The sequence below is a fragment of the Maniola jurtina genome, chromosome 3, assembly GCF_905333055.1.
Source record: "Maniola jurtina chromosome 3, ilManJurt1.1, whole genome shotgun sequence".
Classification (NCBI taxonomy): Eukaryota; Metazoa; Arthropoda; class Insecta; order Lepidoptera; family Nymphalidae; genus Maniola; species Maniola jurtina.
Window position 1 is genome coordinate 1,667,100 of NC_060031.1, and position 21,818 is coordinate 1,688,917.

General features: G+C 39.4%; 3 protein-coding genes and 1 long non-coding RNA gene across 5 annotated transcripts; 3 read left to right on the plus strand and 1 right to left on the minus strand.

Moving 5' to 3' along the window:
- Positions 1–1,237: 1,237 nt before the first annotated feature.
- On the minus strand, positions 1,238–4,614 carry LOC123881147 (dynein axonemal light chain 4). The gene is made up of 2 exons (XM_045929762.1): positions 4,352–4,614; positions 1,238–1,790 (listed from the first exon to the last, which is right to left on the minus strand). The coding sequence occupies exons 1-2, from the start codon at positions 4,418–4,420 to the stop codon at positions 1,542–1,544; spliced, it is 318 nt and encodes a 105-aa protein (XP_045785718.1). The 5' UTR covers positions 4,421–4,614; the 3' UTR covers positions 1,238–1,541.
- Positions 4,615–4,979: 365 nt separating this feature from the next.
- Positions 4,980–13,161, plus strand: LOC123881129 (probable cytosolic Fe-S cluster assembly factor GL21135). 2 transcript variants are annotated; one of them, XM_045929733.1, is made up of 9 exons: positions 4,980–5,159; positions 5,925–6,139; positions 6,786–6,931; positions 7,319–7,477; positions 7,958–8,206; positions 9,411–9,624; positions 11,186–11,343; positions 11,707–11,941; positions 12,244–13,161. In XM_045929733.1, the coding sequence occupies exons 1-9, from the start codon at positions 5,094–5,096 to the stop codon at positions 12,245–12,247; spliced, it is 1,446 nt and encodes a 481-aa protein (XP_045785689.1). In that variant the 5' UTR covers positions 4,980–5,093; the 3' UTR covers positions 12,248–13,161. The 2 variants fall into 2 exon arrangements, with proteins under 2 accessions (XP_045785689.1, XP_045785688.1); XM_045929732.1 differs by lacking the exon at positions 12,244–13,161 and having other exon boundaries at positions 11,707–12,094.
- A 1,133-nt stretch (positions 13,162–14,294) lies between these two features.
- Positions 14,295–18,601, plus strand: LOC123881143 (apolipoprotein D-like). The gene is made up of 4 exons (XM_045929757.1): positions 14,295–14,701; positions 16,360–16,490; positions 17,298–17,500; positions 18,401–18,601. The coding sequence occupies exons 1-4, from the start codon at positions 14,567–14,569 to the stop codon at positions 18,580–18,582; spliced, it is 651 nt and encodes a 216-aa protein (XP_045785713.1). The 5' UTR covers positions 14,295–14,566; the 3' UTR covers positions 18,583–18,601.
- A 335-nt stretch (positions 18,602–18,936) lies between these two features.
- LOC123881154 lies at positions 18,937–21,469 on the plus strand. Its single transcript, XR_006799421.1, has 2 exons — positions 18,937–20,701; positions 20,909–21,469. It is a non-coding gene; the product is annotated as an uncharacterized LOC123881154 (long non-coding RNA).
- Positions 21,470–21,818: the final 349 nt, after the last annotated feature.

The following is a 21,818-nucleotide window of genomic DNA, read 5'->3' on the forward strand; positions in this document are numbered from 1 at the left end:
CTAGGTTTTACAAAAACTAATTACCAATGTAATTAACAAAATCATTATAAATGTAGCTCGCCGTAATGGCATCCGCATCAGCTTTACAAATACCATGGTTCCGCAACCAAGCTGATTCTTATGTTCAAGGCGAATTAACAGTATTTTGACATTGGTCGCGCTGGCAGACACCTCGGCCTCTTAGTGTGACGACGTAAAAAGTGTAGGTACAAAATGATCATTACATGATTCTATACATTTGCGTGTAAAGGCGTGTACAGATCGGAGAGCGAAATCAAGCGAAGGCGGATTGTGGGCGCGGCCGATGGACAATAAAGAGGGCACATAGTTCGAAAAACCGATAGACTTTGGGATAAAAATGGCGACATTCCAACACCTTGAAGATGCAGCGGAAGGCACAGCGCTGAATAACCCCCACTGGGTGGGCAGAAAACTTCAAGCAGTTCACACGCAGCCGTCTGACTCGAGCGATGTTTCCATTGGCCGCTATTCGCCATGGCAACTCGGTCGTGCATGGCTTAAAACTAATCAACAAACTAACAAAATTAATAAATACGAAATTAAAACTAAACTCTAGAAGCAAATAAGTTGGTAAAATGATATATTTAAAGCGAAATCTAAATTCTAAACGATAATCGACTTTTAAACACCTTGGTACTTAGCGCCCGCATGGCGCATACCATGACTAAAGTAGGTATAGTACCTAAGTACGCGACAGTTTGAAATGGCAATTGGGGTATGAGGCGGGAGGACGCGGGCGCCCCCACCTCGGTTGCCATCTCAACCTGTCGCGCACTATAGGTACCTACCTAAAAGTAGGTGGGCATAGAGAGTGTTTTTTTAACTGGGACGGTGGAGAAACCATAGGAGATGTAGTTTATACTATACTTACTTTAAATTAAAATCGACCAAATACGTAACTAAACAACCTTTGTTGCGCACAATAGGTTCGTAGACCTAACTAACCTACAGTGTAGATCCAATTGGTAGGTAGGTAAAGGTGCTGCATTTCCCGATCAATACAGCACCCTTTACAGTCAAGCGTATATAATCCTGTGGCGGAATCAATCGCTTCAAAGTATGGTGATTATTGATGGACTTTTACGTTGCGTGAGTGTAGTTACGTACTCGTACATAGAATGAAGCGGAATTTACATTACGAAATTAGTTTCACGACATTAATTTCATTATCAATTGCACGTGAAACGTCTTATTTCGTAATGCATGCGTCGTTTATTTGACGACGAAATTAATGTCGTGAAACTAATATCGTGCCACTAATTTCGTAATGTATCTAAATACCGCTTTAAAGTAAAAACAAAGGCTTGTAAAAGTTTATTTTAAAACATTTGTTTTTTTATCGCTATTAAGGCTTCTCGATATTTTTCAAAAATATATCTGGTGCTATTGCTATGTATCTACTTTAGTCAAAACACTGCATCGATTGCCAACCCTGTTCACAGCGCATAACCAATCCGACCAAACACCAATAGGTAATTCTCCAGTCTCATTTTACACAATAGGTATAGGTAGGTGCGTCTTCAAGAACACTTCCATATGCAGATCGCTTGGTTACCGCCGAAATACATGTAACAAATGGTCGTACACTCGTACGTGATTTCGAAGCCGTAGCTTTCGCCGACGACCACGTGGAACGCCGGGCCGAACTTCTTGTCCATAGATTCCTTGACCATCCGCGCCGCCAGCTCGTTGTTCTGGGAGTACTTCTCGCACGCTGTCACGGACAGCTCCATGGCCTCCACTCTCATCTCTTCCGACATGTCCGAATGCTGTATCAAAAAGAAATACTTTTTTTAAGAACCAACGATTTTTATAGACTGGTGGCTTCGGTCGTGGCTAGATACTACCCTACCGACAAAGCCATGCCGCCAAGCGATTTAGCGTTCTGGTATGATGCCGTGCACTAAACTAGAGGGGTATGGGTTTAATAAAAACTGCCATACCCCTACTAAGTTAGCCCGCATCCATCTTAGACTGCATCATCACTTACCACCAGGTGAGATGGCAGTCAAAGGCTAACTTGTATCTGAATAATAACGAAAAGATGTTCGTGTTTCACTGGTTGTAAATACGGAAATATGTGAGGAAGATTTTGTAAGTCTATTTTTGATTTACCTAGCTGCAACATAAATACGAGTAAAGTATTTCATTGATCGGTATGCAATCGGCTGAAGTTGGTTGATGGATCCAACTGCGAAAATAAACAGTAGCTCGTGTACGCTACGATATGACACGGAATTCGACAAGAGTACCTAAATAATCCAGTCATTTGGTAGTTTTAGATGGAAAGTTTTCCGAGAGTTTTGCAAATTGGTTGTTTTACAGATTTCGACGTGCTCTTTCCGAATTTTTATTTTGCCACCTTGTATATTTGCCGCTCGCGCTGCCATCTTGGAAAAATGGCGTCCAAAAACAGTTTTTTGACGATAACTTCTGTCCGACTCATTTTACGATAAAAATGGCTGTGTAACAATTAAACTAGTGACAATTTCCTACAATTTATGTAGTCACATTTTTTTGTAGACTCAACAGTTTTACTGTACGAGCGCCACAAAGCCCACTCTAACACTCTTTTTGGTCAAATAACTCATTTCCACACCACCATGCGGTAGATTGAGTGGCAAGGTTTTTTTTATGGTATCTCCAGGAGACAGTAGTCACCTTCAATTTAAGCCATCACTTCGTTCAGAGAAAACTAACACTCTTCAGAATTCTGCCCGAGATTTAAAGAACTGACAAATGACTGGACGATAAATAGGTAGGTCTGTAGGAGTAGTATAATAAAATTATGATCTTGATTTTCCAACGTTTGTTTGTGAGGTGGGAAGGTTTGTATAGAAGCAGTCTTTAGGTACTTTGCGGAAGTCAAAGAATGTTAGTCGGATCTTTTCTTTGTATATATTTAGATACTTAATTAGATCTTATTACTGAGTGATGGTGTAGAATTTAGATTGTAAAGTTCCTACGTACTTATAATATTAAATTCGATATGTGAGCGGTGCCTGTCATTGTTTAGACGTTTCGAATGTGCGGTAACACGATACGTCACGGTGCGCGGCGATAAGCGATGCGCAAGAGTGCTGCTGACTGCGAAGCTGATCCGGCTCCGTATCGCCTCTTCACCGAATCTGCCTATCTTTTTATACTAAGTATACCTACCTATTTTTTTTTTGTGAACAAAATCCGTCATGGATACCACCGGCCACGGGGGAGTACAGTGGTTATGTTGGACTCCTACCGACTAAAAACCTCACGATGTTACATCCCACCGCTGATGACGGAGCACAAGGGACCGGCTCGTTACTCCGCCAGCGGATGTCCGCCTCAGCAGACACACCACTGGGACCCTACGTGCCCCCAAACACCGTTAAAGGCATGCCGGGACCACAGCACGCCAACCAACGAGGATCCATGAGGACCACACTGTGAACGACGAACTGCCCCGTATCCATCTTCCACAGGTCCTCCCTCAATCATACAAATTTTTGTGGTTCCGTTTGTCTAATTCTAGAGAAGAAAAGTAAAGTAACCCTTATAGGACCACTTCGTTGACTGTTTGTCTGCTGTAAGTAGGTACATGCCATGTCTATCAAGACCGGTCAAGGGAATCAAAACCTACAGATTTGATAAACCTATATGATTAGTTCCCGTTTGGCTTATTAGAACCATGGAACAGGTAGCAATGTTTATAGGGAAAAGTCCGAAAATTTGTAGCTTACCACATCAGAAAAAAAGTGTTATTTCTTGCAGTTACGATGGTACGGGACCCTTCATGTGCAAATCCGACTAGCGCTTCACCGTTTTTTTATTTCATTTCGATACAAGTTAGCCCTTAACTGCTATCTCACCTGGTGGTAAGTGATAATACAGTCTAAACTGGAGGTGGGCTAACTTGAAAAGGGTAGATACTATGGCAGTTACATTAAGATCACTACCCCTAATCGGTTTCTACGCGTTATCGTACTGGAACGCTAAATCGCTTGGCGGTACGGCTTTACCGGTAATATGGTAATGATGGTAACTAACCTTATAGCACAAGTACAGGAATAAATCTGAAAACCGCGAATTTGTGGTTACATCATTAAAAAAAATTAAAATGTGTTTCAATTTTCAAAGTAAGATAACTGTACCCACCAAGTGGGGTATCATATGAAAGGGCTTTACTTGTACATTCTAAAACAGATTTTTATTTATTTTTATGTATACCTATTTAACTAATAGTTTTTGATTTATCGTGCAAAATGTTGGAAAAAAATACCCGAGTACGGAACCCTCAGTACGCGAGTCTGACTCGCACTTGGCCAGTTTTTTTGTCATAATTCTTGCTCACCCTTATAAGCGGATAAGTGTGTATCACTTTTTCAGCTGCCCCCACAGTTGCCACTCCTTCCTCAGCCATTATTTACATCCAGTTGCAATTAAAATAAACACAAATTACGTGAAAATATCCAAAACAAAGCCGTCAAAACGAGAACGGGACGTGCATCGGCCGCCGCGACGTCTCCCCACTGTTTACGCGTCGCCTTGGTTACGGAGACGGGAGGCTGGCAGCGATTGATTTTTCTCCTATTCAAGTTAAAACCCACATTGCCGCCAGTCCATATTAGGTATTTTTTCTAATTGAAGGTCAAGCGTGGGAGCATGGGTGGCAAGGTGATTGGAAAATATGGTGGGTGAAAATTAAGGAGCAAATTAAAACCATATAGTTAGTTAGTTAGGTAAAGATGGACTTGAATCTTGATCGTTTAACGTTATGTGGATCGATTCTCAAACAATCTAAGACTAAAAAATATAACGGTCGATATTTTAGGTAAAATGCCAAGTTTTCTAATAATTTAAAAAGACTTGAATTACCAGACACAAAATTTGGAATAGAAAAAAAAGATCATCGTCTGATTGGCTGACAGTGACATCTCTGTGATTGATATTTGACATTACGTAAAAAGATTAGATCTGTGGTAAAAAGGTTAAACTCGAAAAAAATTGTGGTTAGAAATAAATAAAGTTGATTTTCTCAATATTCATTTTGTTTCAGTGTTTTAAATCGCTTTTTAGCGTAGTTATTCAAAACCATGGCCTCTCGATTTAGTGGCGCACTTCAATTGACAGACCTTGACGATTTCATAACTCCATCGCAGGTAATCATAACCTATTAACTTGTTTGTTTTGGCTCGTATCCTTGAATTTAATCATTTTAACACTAAGTAAATACACTGGCAGTCGTGAAATGATTCACTAACACATCATAGTTTACCAAAAATATCTTTAGGTATTAAGTGGTCCTAATTCTTTAAAAACCTTCATAGGATGATAGCCTTATGTTAGCCTATTCTAATTTCTTATGAAAAGGCAGAAACCAATATGAATGAGGGTATATAGTAGGTTCAATAGGTAGTGATCTGTGTAATGACCCTCTCTGTCTCACCACTCGTATTATGGTCATAATCTAGTTCCGGCTGGCCCCACCACAACTTCCATTGCACAGCGCTCCCATTGCATTGGCATAAATGCATTCGATAAGATGATGACCTTGATGTTTGCAGATGAGACAGCTATCTGGTATAGCACCTATATACTCATGAGCTATGCACTAGAGCTGTGATAGCCTAGTGTAGTAGTAGTTAAGATGTTTGTTACCTATTCAGGAGTTTGGGGGGCCGACCCCAGGCTCGCACCTCTAACTTTTCGGAGCTATGTGCTCAGAAAATTAAATATCATTTGCTTTAATGAGAGGAGACCCATTCTCTGTAGTGGGCTGATATGGGTTGATGATGATGAAATACAATTACTAAAGTCATTATACCACATTGAGTACTTCTCAATGTTGTATAACGACTGTAGTGGTGTGGAATAACTATGTAGAATATCAATTAACTACTTTACTATTATTTTTACTATTACAGGAATGTATAAAACCAGTGAAAATAGAGAAAACAAAAAGTAAGACTGGTGCGAAAATCAAGATTGGTGAAGATGGATACTTTGACCTCTCCAGTGGCAAAGAGCAGAAGCTGCAAAAGGTGGAGATTACCTTAGCAGACTGTCTGGCGTGCAGCGGCTGTATCACCTCTGCTGAGAGTGTGCTGGTGACTAGACAGAGCCAGGAGGAGTTGTTAAGGTAATATGCTACTTTCATTCTATAAGAAGTATTGAATTAAATGTATAGAATATAGACTGATGGTACTATGTCAGAAACCATCACGAAAGTGTCAAGAAAAACTGTACAAAGTTTCAAATCAATCAGATGTGTGAATGTATAGGTAACAAACAAACAAATATACCAAGGTTATTTTTTCTAATATCACACTAATATTATAAAGATAAAAGTTTGTGTGTATGTGTGTGTGTGTATGTTTGTTACTCCTTCACGCTAAAACCATTGGACGCATTTAACTGAAATTCGGAATGGAGATAGATAATATCCTGGATTAGCACATAGGCTACTTTTATCCTGGAAAACCAAAGAGTTCCCACAGGATTTCGAAAAACCTAAATCCACGTGGACAAAGTCGCGAGCGTCAGCTAGTGTAATATGTATGGATAGAACACACTAATTGTTATTGTTAAAATTAACATAAAAATTATAGTGTGGGCAAAACAAGAGTCCAATGTGGAATTAGACTGAATTTTACAAAAACAGTATTCAGCTTGGCTTAGGTATTTCATGCTTAATCTATGACCTGCACAGCTGCTATGTTGGAACTTCTGATTGGACTAGGTACTTATTTCGCTATAATAAATAAATAATCATCCTGTTATTGTAGAGTATTTTCTGAGAGGAAGTACACAGACACGAAAGGCGTTACTCGCGACGTCAGCCTGGTCGTGATCTCGCTGTCCCCACAACCAACTCTGTCCCTCGCAGCACGGTACAAGATACAACCTGAAATAGCTGTACAAAAATTAGTTGGTAAGTTAAGGTAGTTCTTACTCACAATCCATGCAAAATCTTCTCTATGCAAACATTACACAGATTATTCTACTGTTTGTTGTTCTAGTTCTATAACTAAGCCAATCATTGATTAATCTCTCCATAAAATCTTTTCTCATCTCAACATCATAAAATATAGACAAATTATATTTATTTTGAATGTTATGACTTATGAACCTTTAAGCCAAAGACTTTGTGTCTAAATAAGTTATGTAAAAAACTCCATTGCAAATAAACACATACAAGTTTGTTCAAAAATATTGATTAGAATTCAAAATTATACAGTAATAACAAACATTCATTTGCATTGATATTATTGCATTTTTATGTGGTATTCTATTAAATTACATATTTTTCTGTTCAAAGGTTACTTCAAAAGTCTGGGCGCCGACTTAGTCCTAGATATGACGGTAGCGGAAGACATGTCGGTGTTAGAAGCGCAGCAGGAGTTTCTGCAGAGATATAGAGACCAACAAAATGATCCCACTGCCAAACATATGCCAATGCTGGCCAGCTCATGTCCAGGTAACTTGCATCATGAAATCAGAGTAAAATGGACCTAAGGACCAAGGGATTTAAAGTCAATAATTCTCTGAATGATTTATTGAATAATAGCATTTTACTATCACTCGATAAATCAAATGGAGGGTTTTCTGAGAGTTCCGAAATTGTTCTTTATCACAAAAGTGTAAATTAAAAGTTTATAACACCCCCGACAAGTGAAGGTTATAGTAACTAGTAAAAAACTTTCAAATGGCTGAACCGATTTTCTTGAATTATAGCTAACAACACTCTCGATCAAGCCACCTTTCAAACAAAAAAAACTAAATTAAAATCGGTTCAGTAGTTTACGAGCTACAATGCCACAGACAGATACACACGTCAAACTTATAACACCCCTCTTTTTGGGTTGGGGGTTAAAAATAGTTTTACTGGGTAATCCTGTAGTGTGTTTGAGCTTTCACAGTGATAAAGTTTTTAAAACAATCGTCCAACTCGTTTTAGGCTGGGTTTGCTACGCGGAAAAAACACATGGCAACTTCATCCTCCCATACATTTCGAGTACCAAGTCACCTCAGCAGATAATGGGCTCGCTGGTCAAACAGCACCTGTCCGCGAAGCGCGAGCTGAGCCCCGGGGCAGTGTACCATGTGACCTTCATGCCGTGCTACGACAAGAAGCTGGAGGCGTCGAGGGAGGACTTCTATAGCGACCTGCTGAGCTGCCATGATGTGGACTGTGTTATTACTGCCAGTAAGTAAATATATGATATACTAGCCGATGCCCGCGACTTCGCCCGCGTGGATTAAGGTTTTTCGAAATCCTGTGGGAACTCTTTTATTTTCCGGGACAAAAAGTAGCCTATGTGCTAATCCAGGATATTATCTATCTCCATTCCAAATTTCAGCCAAATCCGTCCAGTAGTTTTTGCGTGAAGGGGTAACAAACATATACACACACACACACACACACACACACATACAAACTTTCGCCTTTATAATATTAGTGTGAAGTGTGATGACATATACTAAGGATATTAGCTATGCTAATTTATACTAAGGATATTAGCTATGCTAATCATGACTAATACTCCCCTTTCCCCTCCAATAAGCGTAAAGCTTGTGCCAGGAGTGGGTACGACAATAGTGCAACATGTGGGGTTCGAACTGCCGACCTTTCGGAATTCAGTCCGCTCCTCAACCTATGAGCTATCGAGGCTTAAGGCTAAATATCATTTGCGTCAACCGTGAATGAAAACATCGTGAGGAAATCTGCATGCCTGACAAGTGCCAGTGGTCCATAATGACCTCAAAGGTGTGCAATCTGCACTTGGCCAGCGTGGTGCCAGTGGAGGACTGTGTCCAACACTTTCTTATTCTGAGAGTAGAGCCGTGCTCAGTAGTGAGGATTGCTCATGATGATGATGAATGAAGTGAATTGTTGATGTGCTCAAAATATTGTGTACCAGAGGATGTCCACGGCTTCGCCCGCGTGGATTTCGGTTTTTTTTAAATCCCATAGGAACTCTTTGATTTTCCGGGACAAAAGTAACCTATGTCCTTCCCCGGGATGTTTCCCAAGTCTGTACCAAATTTCATTAAAATCGGTTTAGAGGTTGGGCCTTGAAAACGTAGTAGACAGACAGACAGACAGACAGACACACTATCGCATTTATAATATTAGTATTGATAAGAAGTAAAATGTCTTTTGTACTGTATTGGAAAGAAAGTGATTTGCGGAAATTCCCACGTAAACAGGAAGCAAAATAATTGTCAGTATTTTCGTTACATTCATTTGTGTACAAAAAAATAAGTTTGTTTACATAAATCGAATTTGCATTTGATCAAAATGTATAATTCAGTTTTAATTAACGGCCCACATGCAAATTTGGCGTCTTTTGGTAACTTATTTAAAAATTATGAATTTCCCCGTTTTTTAAACCGTAAATTGTCCGCAGTTGAATTGGAACAAATGTTGGCCAACAGCGGCAAATGTTTGTCAGAAATCGAAGGTTGCGAAGTGGACTGGCCGTGGGGCGAAAGCTCAGAAGTACGGGGCATAAGAAGCCACGTGGGCTCAGGGTCGGGAGGTTACGCAGATCAGATCTTTTTGTATGCCGCCGAACAACTTTTTGGGGAGACCAATGTACCACTGGTGTATAGAAATTTAAGGTTAGTTAGTAATTATGTATTTATTATCAAACAATTTTTTTGCAAGCTATTATTCTGAGTATAATTTGTATTAGCATATACCAAGTTATCCTTTGTTACTAAATCATATTATGTTATGCTACATTGCGGCTCCACTATCGGGTTTTAGCAAATGATTCCCACTCCTGCCTCGTACATACTCCTGGTCAAGGTCCCAATCCCAAACATTTGTTAAAGGTCCGGTAGGGTGGTAACTAGTCACAACCAAAGCCTCCCACCAAACTAGACCAGAAAACTAATTAATTAATAAATTGCATGACACTAGTAGTAGACGATGACTAAGCTTACAAAGTAGACAGCTTGTTGCGGGTCACACCCCTGATCCACGCCCATTGTTGCGTGTGTTGTAGTTGTTCTATTTCACGAAGACTTGGGCTATGTTTGTGTGAGTGCACACGTACACACTGTTACAGTGTGCGTGGCGTTCAGTCTCGACCGCACGTACGCACACGAATGTCTTAACGCTTATCGGTACACGTTACGCACACAAATGCCCTAAAGCTTATCGGTACACGTTACGCACACAAATGCCCTAAAGCTTATCGGTACACGTTACGCACACTAATGCCTTAACGCTTATCCGTACACTGACTACTACAACTAAGGGTGAGCGGTCTTCATGAAATAGGACAACTGTAACGCAATGGACATTGAACAGTGCGACGCGTGCGCTCATTACGCGGTGCGATGTCTATTTATAGCGGCGAATGTACTAGAATGCAACTCATTAACCTTTTTATATTGAACTAGCTACCGAGTTACGCCGTAATTGGCTTACTAAGTTTGCACGCATTTTGAACTTAGATACCTACTTTTGGTAAAGAACATAATATTTTTATTTTATAGAGTACCTTGAGAGCATTTGTAGGACCGGTTTCCACTTGAGCGGAGCGGAGGAAAGTTGTGTTCAGTCAACCAATCAAATTTTCAATATATAACATGATAATTTTTTAACGTCATTTATTAAGAATCTGATTGTCGATTTAACACATCTCCTCTCCTCTCCACTTAAGTGGTAACCGGACCTTAGCCTAGTCGCTAAGACATTGGCCACCTATTAGACGGGTTTAAAAAATTAAATACTTGTTTGAATGGTGAATTAAACATAATTTAAAAAATGCTTTTACATTGAAAAAACAATATCGTGAAAAAACTTACCGTGAGGAAACCTACATGCCTGAGGGTTCTCAATAATGTTCTACCGCTACCAGCCGTAGCTAGTTCTAGCCGGCTAAAACTAGGTGCAACCATAGCGGCACCTCTGCCTGCAGCTGTTATTATCGACCTGCGATGCTAAGTGGCATGGGCTTTTAAAATTAAAAAGTTCCCAGATTTTTTTTTAAATTAATTCCATGCAGACAACATCGCGGGTATTAGCGGCTAAGCCGTAAAATGTAAGATACAGACAGCACAAGACCGCTTTATGCTACGTATGACACTACACTACACTAAAATACTGTGTGTCTCCAAAATAGAACTAAAATAAAATAAAAATAAAATACTTTGAATCGTTTTGTAACAGAAACCCGGACTTCCGAGAAGTTACCCTAGAAAAGGACGGGAAAGAAGTGCTGAGGTTCGCGATCGCGAACGGGTTCCGCAACATACAGAATCTCGTGCAGAAACTCAAGCGCGGCAAGTCGCCCTACCACTACGTGGAGGTCATGGCGTGCCCTTCCGGTGAGTGACTTTAGAGCAGGACATCAGATTATTTTTTCCGGCCCGTTCATTGCCGGCTTTTCAGCAGATTCTGCGTTCCGAACCGATGGTAGAGTCACAAACGTAGCATAAGAAACACACGTTCTACATCAATCAATCAAAAAATCATTTCGATTTTATTGACAAAACTGAGTTAATTTTATTACGTCATACCTCAAAAATCTGATTGGTAATCTAATCTGCTTAGCACTCTCCGCTCCACTTCATTGGACAGGCATCCTTAGTTGTATTCCGTCTCGCTCTCTCTTACGGGTTCTTTTTGCCATTTAGTTCCCAATCCCAATTCGTTAAAGAAACTTAGCTTTAATTTTTTTACGCCTACAGGGTGTTTAAACGGCGGCGCGCAAGTGCGGCCAATCAACGGCGAGAGTGGCAGAGACCTGGTCTCCCAGCTCCAGGCGATGTACACGCAACTGCCCGTGTCGCACCCCTCGCAGAACAAGTTGGTTAAACTGCTCTACAGCGAGTGGCTCGACGGCAGGGAGTCGGACAAGGCCAGGGCGGTACTGCACACCAGCTACCACGCGCTAGAGAAGAGCGATATAGCGCTCAATATCAAATGGTGATCTATAGGCGAATTTAGACCTTAATACCTTGTGATAGAGTCTATATTTAATTGATATTATAGCAGGGAGTCGGACAAGGCCAGGGCTGTATTGCACATTACCTACCATGCGCTAGAGAAGAACGATATAGCGCTCAATATCGAGTGGTGTTGATAGATGAATTTAGACCTTAATACCTTGTGATAGAGTCTATATTGAATTCATATTATGGCAGGGAGTCGGACAAGTCCAGGGATGTATTGCACATTACCTACCATGCTCTAGACAAGAGCAATATAGCGCTCAATTTCAAGTGGTGATCTATAGGCGAATTTAGATCTTATTACCTTGTGATAAAGTTTATATTTAATTCATATTAGCCAATGATTCAATAATATACATAAAAGTATGGTGAACAACACAAGAAAAACACGTTAGAAAAATAGAAATAAATAGCTTTATATTATACAGTGAATGGTAAACAGATTTAGACCATAATGCTTTGTGATAAGGGCTGTAATATTTCACCTAAAATTTTTATTGTGTAAGGATGATAAAATAGGACAGCTATTATTATTAATAGGGGGAATATTGATTGTTCCTATTAGTTTGTTTAGTTGTTGTTCTTATTAGATTGAGGATTAATAAAATTCCTTTAGGAATTAGATTTAGCCTATATAGGCCAAATCGGAATTTACCAAAACAAAATGTGCCGAGCAGATGATGCCTTTAATTTTTTTGGATTTGGCTTTTTATTTTGACAAATCCCGTGAGAACTCTTTGATTTCCCGATCTTTGATTTTCTGATTTGATTATTTCAGTCCCCGGGATGCAAGCTATCTCTGAACCCGTCGAAATCGGTTAAAAGTTGGGCTGAGATAAGTTGACAAACAGACAGACAGACACACTCTCGCAATTGAAAAGTAAACGTACATAATAATATGTATACGTATAATTTAAGTATTAGTATTTTGTCAAGTATTTTCATTGCACAGGCGTGTGTGTCAAATGAAGGTGTCTTAACGGGATAAGCAGAATTGCAACAGCATTTGTGCAGTTAAAGATTTATTTTTGTATGTATACCTGTTCCATTTTGTTATCTACTTTGTAAGAAATAAAATAATTGTTATAGCTAAGTTTATGTAAATATCGCTTTGTGATGTAAATAATAAGTATTATGTATGTAAGAATGTAAGTAATTACATATTTATAAATATATTTTACTGACTCACTTCTTAACCATTTTATTTATTACAGAAATAAGAAATACCCAGTATAAAGGCATAACGCATAACTGAGTAGGTTCCTGCGGACGTGCAACTTACAATATGACTTTTCTAAAAGGCCCGCAACACATCGGCGGTGCTGATGCTGCAAATATTCATGGGCGGCGGTAATCACTTAACATCAAGTGACCCGCCTGTAAAAAAAAGTGGAGGCGTGTGATGACGTGACGCGAGAGCTAAGTGATTCGCCAACTTGTGACAACTGTCACCCTCCCGCACCGCTCCACTACCGCAGGAGCCTACTCAGTTAGATATCCGTTATATAGGTATGTAATTAATGAGATTTTCTCGCGAAATTAATTAAAATTTCAGAACAGGATAGGTATATACCTACCTTGTAATAAGTCGTAAGTTAGTATAGTGGACATTGTATAACGGCGACTTATGCATCGTCACTCGCTGGCTGTTTATGTAGATTCACCAACACGTGTTTGTGGGGAATCTTGAGTCAAAAGTTACGATACGACATTTTATTGTTTCGTTCGCGTCACCAAAGTAGGTACAAACTGCATAGTAGAAGGTCGGGCTCATTTGATCACGTTTTTTTATTGCGTGATAGGCTTGCGCTTGACGAAAAGCTTGAGATGAGAGGTCTTGGTTGGAGCGCGCTTGCCTAGAAGATGCCTATTCACTCTTGCTTTGCAGGTAATATTATTTTTTCGTCGTATCACTCTTGGCAGAGCGGTCGTGGTCATCACAAAGCAACGTCTTTCAGGGCAGATGTGATACGCCTCACATTCGGCACTTCTCCCTGCTGGCCGACAGCCTGGTACACTGGTGCAAGGGACCGCCCACAGCAGATTTAATTTGGTCCATCGCATGGGCGACATTCCTCGCCCTCTGGTGCCCACCTCGCCCTGCACGACAAGACGCTCGATGGAGTTACTCTCACGCCGGGAGACGTGTCCAAAGAATTTCAATATGCGACTCTGTACTAACGCTGAAAGCCGTTGTTAATTCCGAGTTCTTGGAGTATAGAGACGTTGGTGGAGAAAATATTTAGGTGGCAATTCCACACCTTCGCGGTTCGTATCAGAAAACGTTTCGTGCGAGTAGACTGGATGTCGGACACACAAGGATGCCAACGCCACGATTCAAACTTCTCAAACGCAGAGTGTGAAGTCGTGAATTTTTCGTCGCGTAAACGTATCGTCTACTGTAATTCGTTTTCGGGTCAAATAATGAATGTGAATAATCGATTAAATCGAACGGAATGGGTCAGTGTGAAGAGTGGCAGCGTCGGTGAAACTGCGCACACCCATATTTCCAAACTCTTGCACTGTTTACAAACCGACAGGGTGCGCAGCAAAAACAACCTTACTTGATTGGAATTAAGTTCGATAGTGCAATGTCATGGGCGACTTCCGTGTGATGGGAGCCAGCAGGATTCATTTCATACTGTTGTGCACGATGTTCAGGGTTGTGATTAGTACCGGATTAGGGAGATGCCCAATCTACCCACAGCTCCCAGATTACGATATAACACGTGTAAGTACCCTAATTGTTTTTTTTTCTTCAATTCACTAATTTTACAAGTGAAAAATAATGAAAATTGACTAGTTCACTGCAGTTCGAGGTTTTAAATATTTAAATTGACCTATGCTCCCTTTTGACGAATAACCGTAAAGCAATGTCTTGCCTACCTGGCTACGTAATGTATAAAACCCACATCAAAATCGGCCCAGTAGTCATTGATAAATATGGTGCCAGACATCCACATAAAATGCAACGGTGTTTAACGATGACACGCGCTGAACGCTACTTCAAACTTTTTTGCAGGATTTTTTTTACTACAAATACTTAGTGGTAGGTACATAGAGTATAGTATATAATCGATAAAATAAATTCAGTGAAATAATTCTCAATAATCGATAAAAACTAAACGATAGGAGTCATTTTGAAAACTAGGTAGGTACCTAATTCAAGTATAGGTACATACACCTATTAACACCTATTGCATTTTTCATCAACGATCATAGAATGTCGACCTTAACCCTTTGGCATACTCGGTGGTTGGTAGTTTCGTATAATTAACTTTGTAATACTGTTTACGAAATATTGAGTCACTACTTACTTACTTGGTAAAACGAATTTATTTTATAACATGTAACCAACCTATACCTAGATATATCAATCCTGAAGAATATCAGTAAAATATTACCTGCGTACGTAACCACAGAATCCTTAATTTGTTATTAATAACTAGCTGATGCCCGCGACTTCGTCCGCGTGGATTTAGATTCCATCCCATCAGTCTTGGTGCTCAGGTCCCCTGCAGCAACAGGATTGACGAGTTGGAATCCAATTTTTTTATGAAACAATGTCGCAAAGTTCTTCTATCGATTAAAAAAAAATTACGCAAATCGGTTCAGAAATCTCGGAGATTTCGGTGTGAATAGGTAGAAAAACACAACTCCCTTTTTGAAAGTCGGTTAAAAAAGTAGCCTATGTTACGCCCTGGTCAATCCTCTACTTGTCTGTGAAAGTCCCGTCAAAATCGGTTCAGCCGTTCCGAAGATTAGCCTTTTCAAACAGACAGACAGACAGACAGACAAAAATTTTAAAAACGTGTGATTCAGTTAAGGTATCGTTCAAATAACCCTATGAGCTTAATATGAGGCAGTTATTTCGAAATCACAGACAGACACTTCAATTTTATTTATTAGTATAGATAAGCAAGTGCAATTAGTAAGTAAGTAACTAGGTAGATGGATGAAGAAAAATGGTTTAGTTAAAAAAAAATTCAGAAAACCCCGACTGTGCTTTGCTTCTTTTTCAGCCTGCATATGAAAGCTCATAAAATTCGCCATTTTGATTTTTTAAAGAATTTTCTTTTATCAAAATCGGCTGAGCCGTTGAGATAGGTACCTACTCGGCTTCCTAGCCCAGTTTCTCCCAGCTATTTTTAACCCCCGACCCAAAAAGGGGGGTGTTATGAAGTTTGACGTGTGTATCTATGTGTTTGTGTATCTGTCTGTCGCACCGTAGCTCCTAAACGAATGAACCAATTTTGATTTAGTTTTTTTGTTTGAAAGGTGGCTTGATCGAGAGTGTTAGCTATGAATTCAAGAAAATCTGTTCAGCCGTTTGAGAATTATCAGCTCTTTTCTAGCTTTTAAACTTTGTTGGCTGTAACTTATCCTCAGATGACGGGCACGTGGTACGAAGTGGAGCGCTCGTTCCACCTGATGGAGATAGCCGCGAGCTGCACGGAACTAGATGTGATGCTCAATGATAGAGGATATCTGATCATCACCGTCAACACTATCAACAGATGGTGAGTGTTCGAGTTACGAGTACTTTGATAATATTTTACTAGCTGATACCCACGACTTCGTTCGCGTGGATGTAGGTTTTTAAAATTCCCGTGGGAACTCTTTGATTTTCCGGGATAAAAAGTAGCCTATGTGCTAATCCAGGGTATAATCTATCTCCATTCTACAGCCCAATCCGTCCAGTAGTTTTTGCGTGAAGGAGTAACAAACATACACACACACACACACATACAAACTTTCTCCTTTATAATATTAGTGTGATGTGATACGTGATATAAGTTTGGCAATAAATAAACCTGCCATTTAGGTATCAGGGATAAACCAGTTATATGTACAATATTTTTTAGTTAAAATGAGGAGACAATATTCGTAGCATAGCAAAAAAGACAGGGGCTAAATTAACGACCTAGCCTGTAGGATACGCTCTGTGTACTAACCTGACTTATTGCTATATAGTAACTACTATGTAGTACTATAGGTGGGATGTGACCCGGTTGCAACAGCATATTATGCAGATAAAGTAACGTTGATTTAAGCTGGTAACTTGAACGTGGGACTGCCCGGCTCTAGAGTTCTTAAGGACCTAATCATTCATTTAAATCGATCATAAGATTCGAAATCGTCTAGATCTACTTTTGTTCAATGAGCATACGCAATGGTCTGAATGGTCGCATTATTACCTACTACAAGAACTTAACAATTATGTGATTGAAGACTCGGCTCTCACCAATGAAAACAATTAGATAGATACACAGAGATAGAGAGGAATAGACGAAGATGCTTTAAGCAAGGTGTACATTATTTTGCAGGACAGGTAGCCACAGCACGAGCCACGGGCTTGGCATCCCGAGTCACGAGGGCTCGTCCTCGTTCCGCTACAAGCTCAACAACCGCATGCCGTACATCATAGGGCGCCTGCTGCCCGGCGCCGGACAGTACAACGTGCTGTTTACCGACTACGACAACTTCGCCATACTGTGGTCCTGCACCAACTTTAGTGTCGCGCATTCCGGTAGGTTATCACACTAATATTATCCCACTAATAAAGGCGAAAGTTTGTATGTGTGTGTGTGTGTGTGTGTATGTTTGTTACTCCTTCACGCAAAAACTACTGGACGGACTTGGCTGAAATTCAGAATGGAGATAGATAATATCCTGGATTAGCACATAGGCTACTTTTTATCCCGGAAAACCAAAGAGTTCCCACGGGATTTCGAAAAACCTAAATCCACGCGGACAAAGTCACGGGCGTCAGTTAGTCCAAATATATAAAAGGAAAAGCTTACTGACTGAATGATCTATCAACGCACAGCTCATACAGCTATTGGACGGATTGGGCTGAAAGGCACGCAGTCTATTATGAGTAGACATCCGCTAAGGATTTTTGAAAATCCAACCCCCAGGGGGGATAACAGGAATTTTAAATTTGTGTAGTCCACGCAGACAAAGTTGCGGGCATAAGCTAGTTTCTTTATATATAACAAAAATAAAATAGGTGTGTACCTACCTACCTAGAGGGTTTCTGGCAAGTCAGCAGTGTGTAGCTCAGAGTTAGATTTAGAGATTTTACGCCCCCGTGCCTCGGAGACCTAAAGCTGTTGGCCTGCGTTACTCTCCGATCGGTCGTGAAACCACGCGCTTGCGTGTGTGTGATGCGTATGTGTAGATTAATCTTAAGTTATTGCGTGAGGACTCGTAAAAATACATAGTTCACTACAACACTAGATTCTCCTTTCAGCAAAGGTTTCCTGGTAGAGATTGCTCTAAGCAATAAGGCCGCCTTTGCACACAATTGTTTTTTCTGTTTTCTTCCTTCTGTGTTGTGTTCCTTTTAATGTTATTGTGTGCAAAAAAGATTTCATCTATCTATCTATCTATCTGTCTATCTGTCTATGTATAGTTTTGGTTGCAGATCGCATGTGGGTGCTGGGCCGGCAGCGCGACATGGAGGCGGCGCTGCGCGCGCAGGTGTACGGCATCCTGCAGGCGCTGCGGCTGGACCCCGACCGCCTCATCCTGGCCAAGAACCACAACTGCAGCGTCACCGACACCGAGCTCTACTCGCAGCTCGAACAAACGACTGAAATAAACTAACTTTTTATTTATTCACAAACCGACTATCTCATTACTAAACTCCAGTTGTATGACAGGCGCTTAGGTTAATGGCCGATTCACACCAATTGCGTGTGCAGCACGTATACGTGACACGTGCGTAGTGACGCGCGTGAACCCATAGACGTAACTGCACGCATTTCGTCTACGTGAACGTTCACGCCACGCAAGTGGTATGCCATGTTTCATACATTACGCAGCATGTGTAAACGAGCTCTCTATACTTAAATCTTACCGAATACGTAATGGCGCATACACTGATCATCTGAGTATGTACGTTGCATGTACGGGGTAAACGGCTTTTTCAATATAATGTATCCGGTGAAAGAGTAGTCAATGTATGCGCCACTACGCATTCGGTAAGATTTATCCCGCAAGAAACGTGCGGTGTTATTGTCGTGTGAGACCAGACTTACGACACGATTGTATGTAATTTTGATCGCCAATTTAAACTTTAAAAAGCCTAGCTTCGGCACACACCTCGTGTACGTGCTTTTTAAGCCATTTAAATATCACTTGCTTTAACGGTGAAGAAAAACATTGTGAGGAATAAATACTGCATGCCTGAGAGTTCTCTATAACGTTGATGATTCTTCCAAGGTACCTACATTCCGGAGGTGCCCTCGGTGCGCGAGCCCGACTCGCACTTGGCCGGTTGTTTTTTTTAATTTCGATATTCATGTCAAAGTAAATCTACATTTGACTTCAATATCAAATAAGAAGTGTAGAGTATTTATTTTTGTAAACTGTTTTCAAATTCCATTGAAAATGGAGATAAAAGTTGCATATTACGTATCTTATAATAAAAGTCTGATTCGTTATCTATTTTTGGAAAAATATCATTTATTTACAACAATACGAGTAGAGTAAAAGATACAAGACTCCAAATAACTTCTTACTCTGATAAATACAGAATAAGTAAAATACAGCGTCATTTTTTTTTGCAATACGCCATACGGTTCATGATTTTTGTAAATGTGTACCTAATCGCAATTTATAAAATACTCAGTAATTTCAATTTCTGTAAAATGGTATTTTTATCTTTTAAAAAAAATTTCAATACAGTACACTTTTTGGAATTGCATATAATAATTTAAAAAATATATACTACAAATATAATAAAAAAATGTAAATAAAAAAAATTCGGCGTACTGCAAATAAAAATTACGAACTATACCAATGTAACATACAACTGCCTATGTATAAGCAATACAGGCACAATTTTTATTATATTTCGTTCACAGTTTACAAATAAATTAGTTTACGATTAATTAACTATCATTCACATAAGTTATTGCTAGGTACTTCTATTCTGCACCTTCAATATACACAGAAAAGGCTGCTTTACGCCAGAGCGACCACATGCAACAATGCGGCATGCTACATTAATTTTTCTGCCTTATATTAGCAGTACTGCTGGCCTTTAATAAAAAAATTGTAAACACTAATAATATGGAAATTCAGAAAAACCGATGTTGCTAAAAAGGTTTACCACCCAAAACCAAACTAAAAACTCTCCTACCGTACGTAGTTTTATTTTAGTTTTAGAAAATTCTCGTGGTTTTTAACAATCTTTCTTTCTTTCTTTCTTCTCTCTGGGCTGATTTCCGCACTTAAACGTTTCCGTCTGTTGTGCGTGCGTTGTCCCTCCCCGCCGAAGTCTTCACTCCAGCCATCCAAGCTCGCTCCAGAATTCGATTAGACCGCCCAGGTTTTTGGCAATAACGCAGCAGTTTTTTAGACAGGGCGGCAGAGCATATGGCAGTTTATTTCATACCAAGTAAACATCGTGCTGTGGGATTTAAATGTTACGGTACGAAAGGCTGCCAATGATTCTTGCTACTTTTGATATTATTCAACCATGCGATCTTGTAGCATGCCGCAATAATGTGCTCTGTCGTAAATGCAGCTTATTGTGAAGTGAAAATATACGGAATGGCATAATCACATGGAAAACAACAGGATATTATATTTAATTGGATAGCAGAATATGGCGATTTTGGTAAGTTCTAAAATGTTTTATGCCGGAAAATAGAACCTATAACATCTTAGCAAAGTTTGTGCTCTTCAAGATCATAAAAGACAGTCGCAGTTAATCTATGTACAGTACAACCAAATTAATAATGCGCATAGAAATCTTCGTCACTGTTCGGCAACGGTCGTATGATACACATGATATTGACTGCTATTTGTTTGTAACAAGGTGCAAAATGCAAGTGCATTGTTTAGGGCTCTTACGATTCAATGATTCGGAATACGACAATTAGCGAAGATCTGCATGCGCATTATTAATTTGGTTGTACTGTAGGTAAGTTGGATCAGGCTATTATACATTTTGGTTAGTATTTGGCGTTATACGTTTTTTCGTGTATATCAAATCTATTTGTTCCTAACATTTACATACATACAGGTGTTTTGTCGAAGTTTAAAAAGCAAAGTATACCTTTAAATAAAACCGTTTAAAACATATTTAAGGTAACTAATGTATTCAATAAATAATATTAATACTAATCGTAAATAAAATCGATATTTATGTTTTACGTGTGTAGGTGCGAACTAGCGAGCAGTTTTTCAATTCCCATATATCTACAATAGGTATCGATAAAACACCCGTATATAACTTCATACATAAATATATAAATATTTGTTTATTATTTTCAAAATTATTACTAGAGATATTGGTATTATTTTAGTAAAAGTCTATTTATTTATTAGAAATACAAAAACCAGTCGCTTACACATCTAATTTATCGTTAGGCCGATATTAGTGCGAACTGCTGATTCGGTCGTACACAAATCCTAAACTAAATTGGCAGATAGGCTAAGTTAGATCTAGTGGTATTTGAGAACAATTTGAACCCAAGCTGATGACCTATGGCAATATTTTTGACTTTTTACTTAAGGTAATTGCTATTTGACAAATCGCAAAAATGCTGTACTTTGAAGTAAATTGTTTATTTTTCTAAAGCATTAACAGCTATTAAATACATGCAATTAAAAACTTCAGTTTGTGAAGATTATAAGGGCCTCTTTTTATTTAGTATACATTATCCCAATAAAAAAAAAAACCAAGTTGAAAACATTGCTGTTCGCAACTTGTTCTGTAAAAGTTTTCTTTAACATCTTGATACTTTGAAGCCAACCTCCAGAAAATGATATGTTTAGGTTTAGCAATCAATTTTAACTGTTAGTTTTATACTAAATGTTTTTCGTTTCTT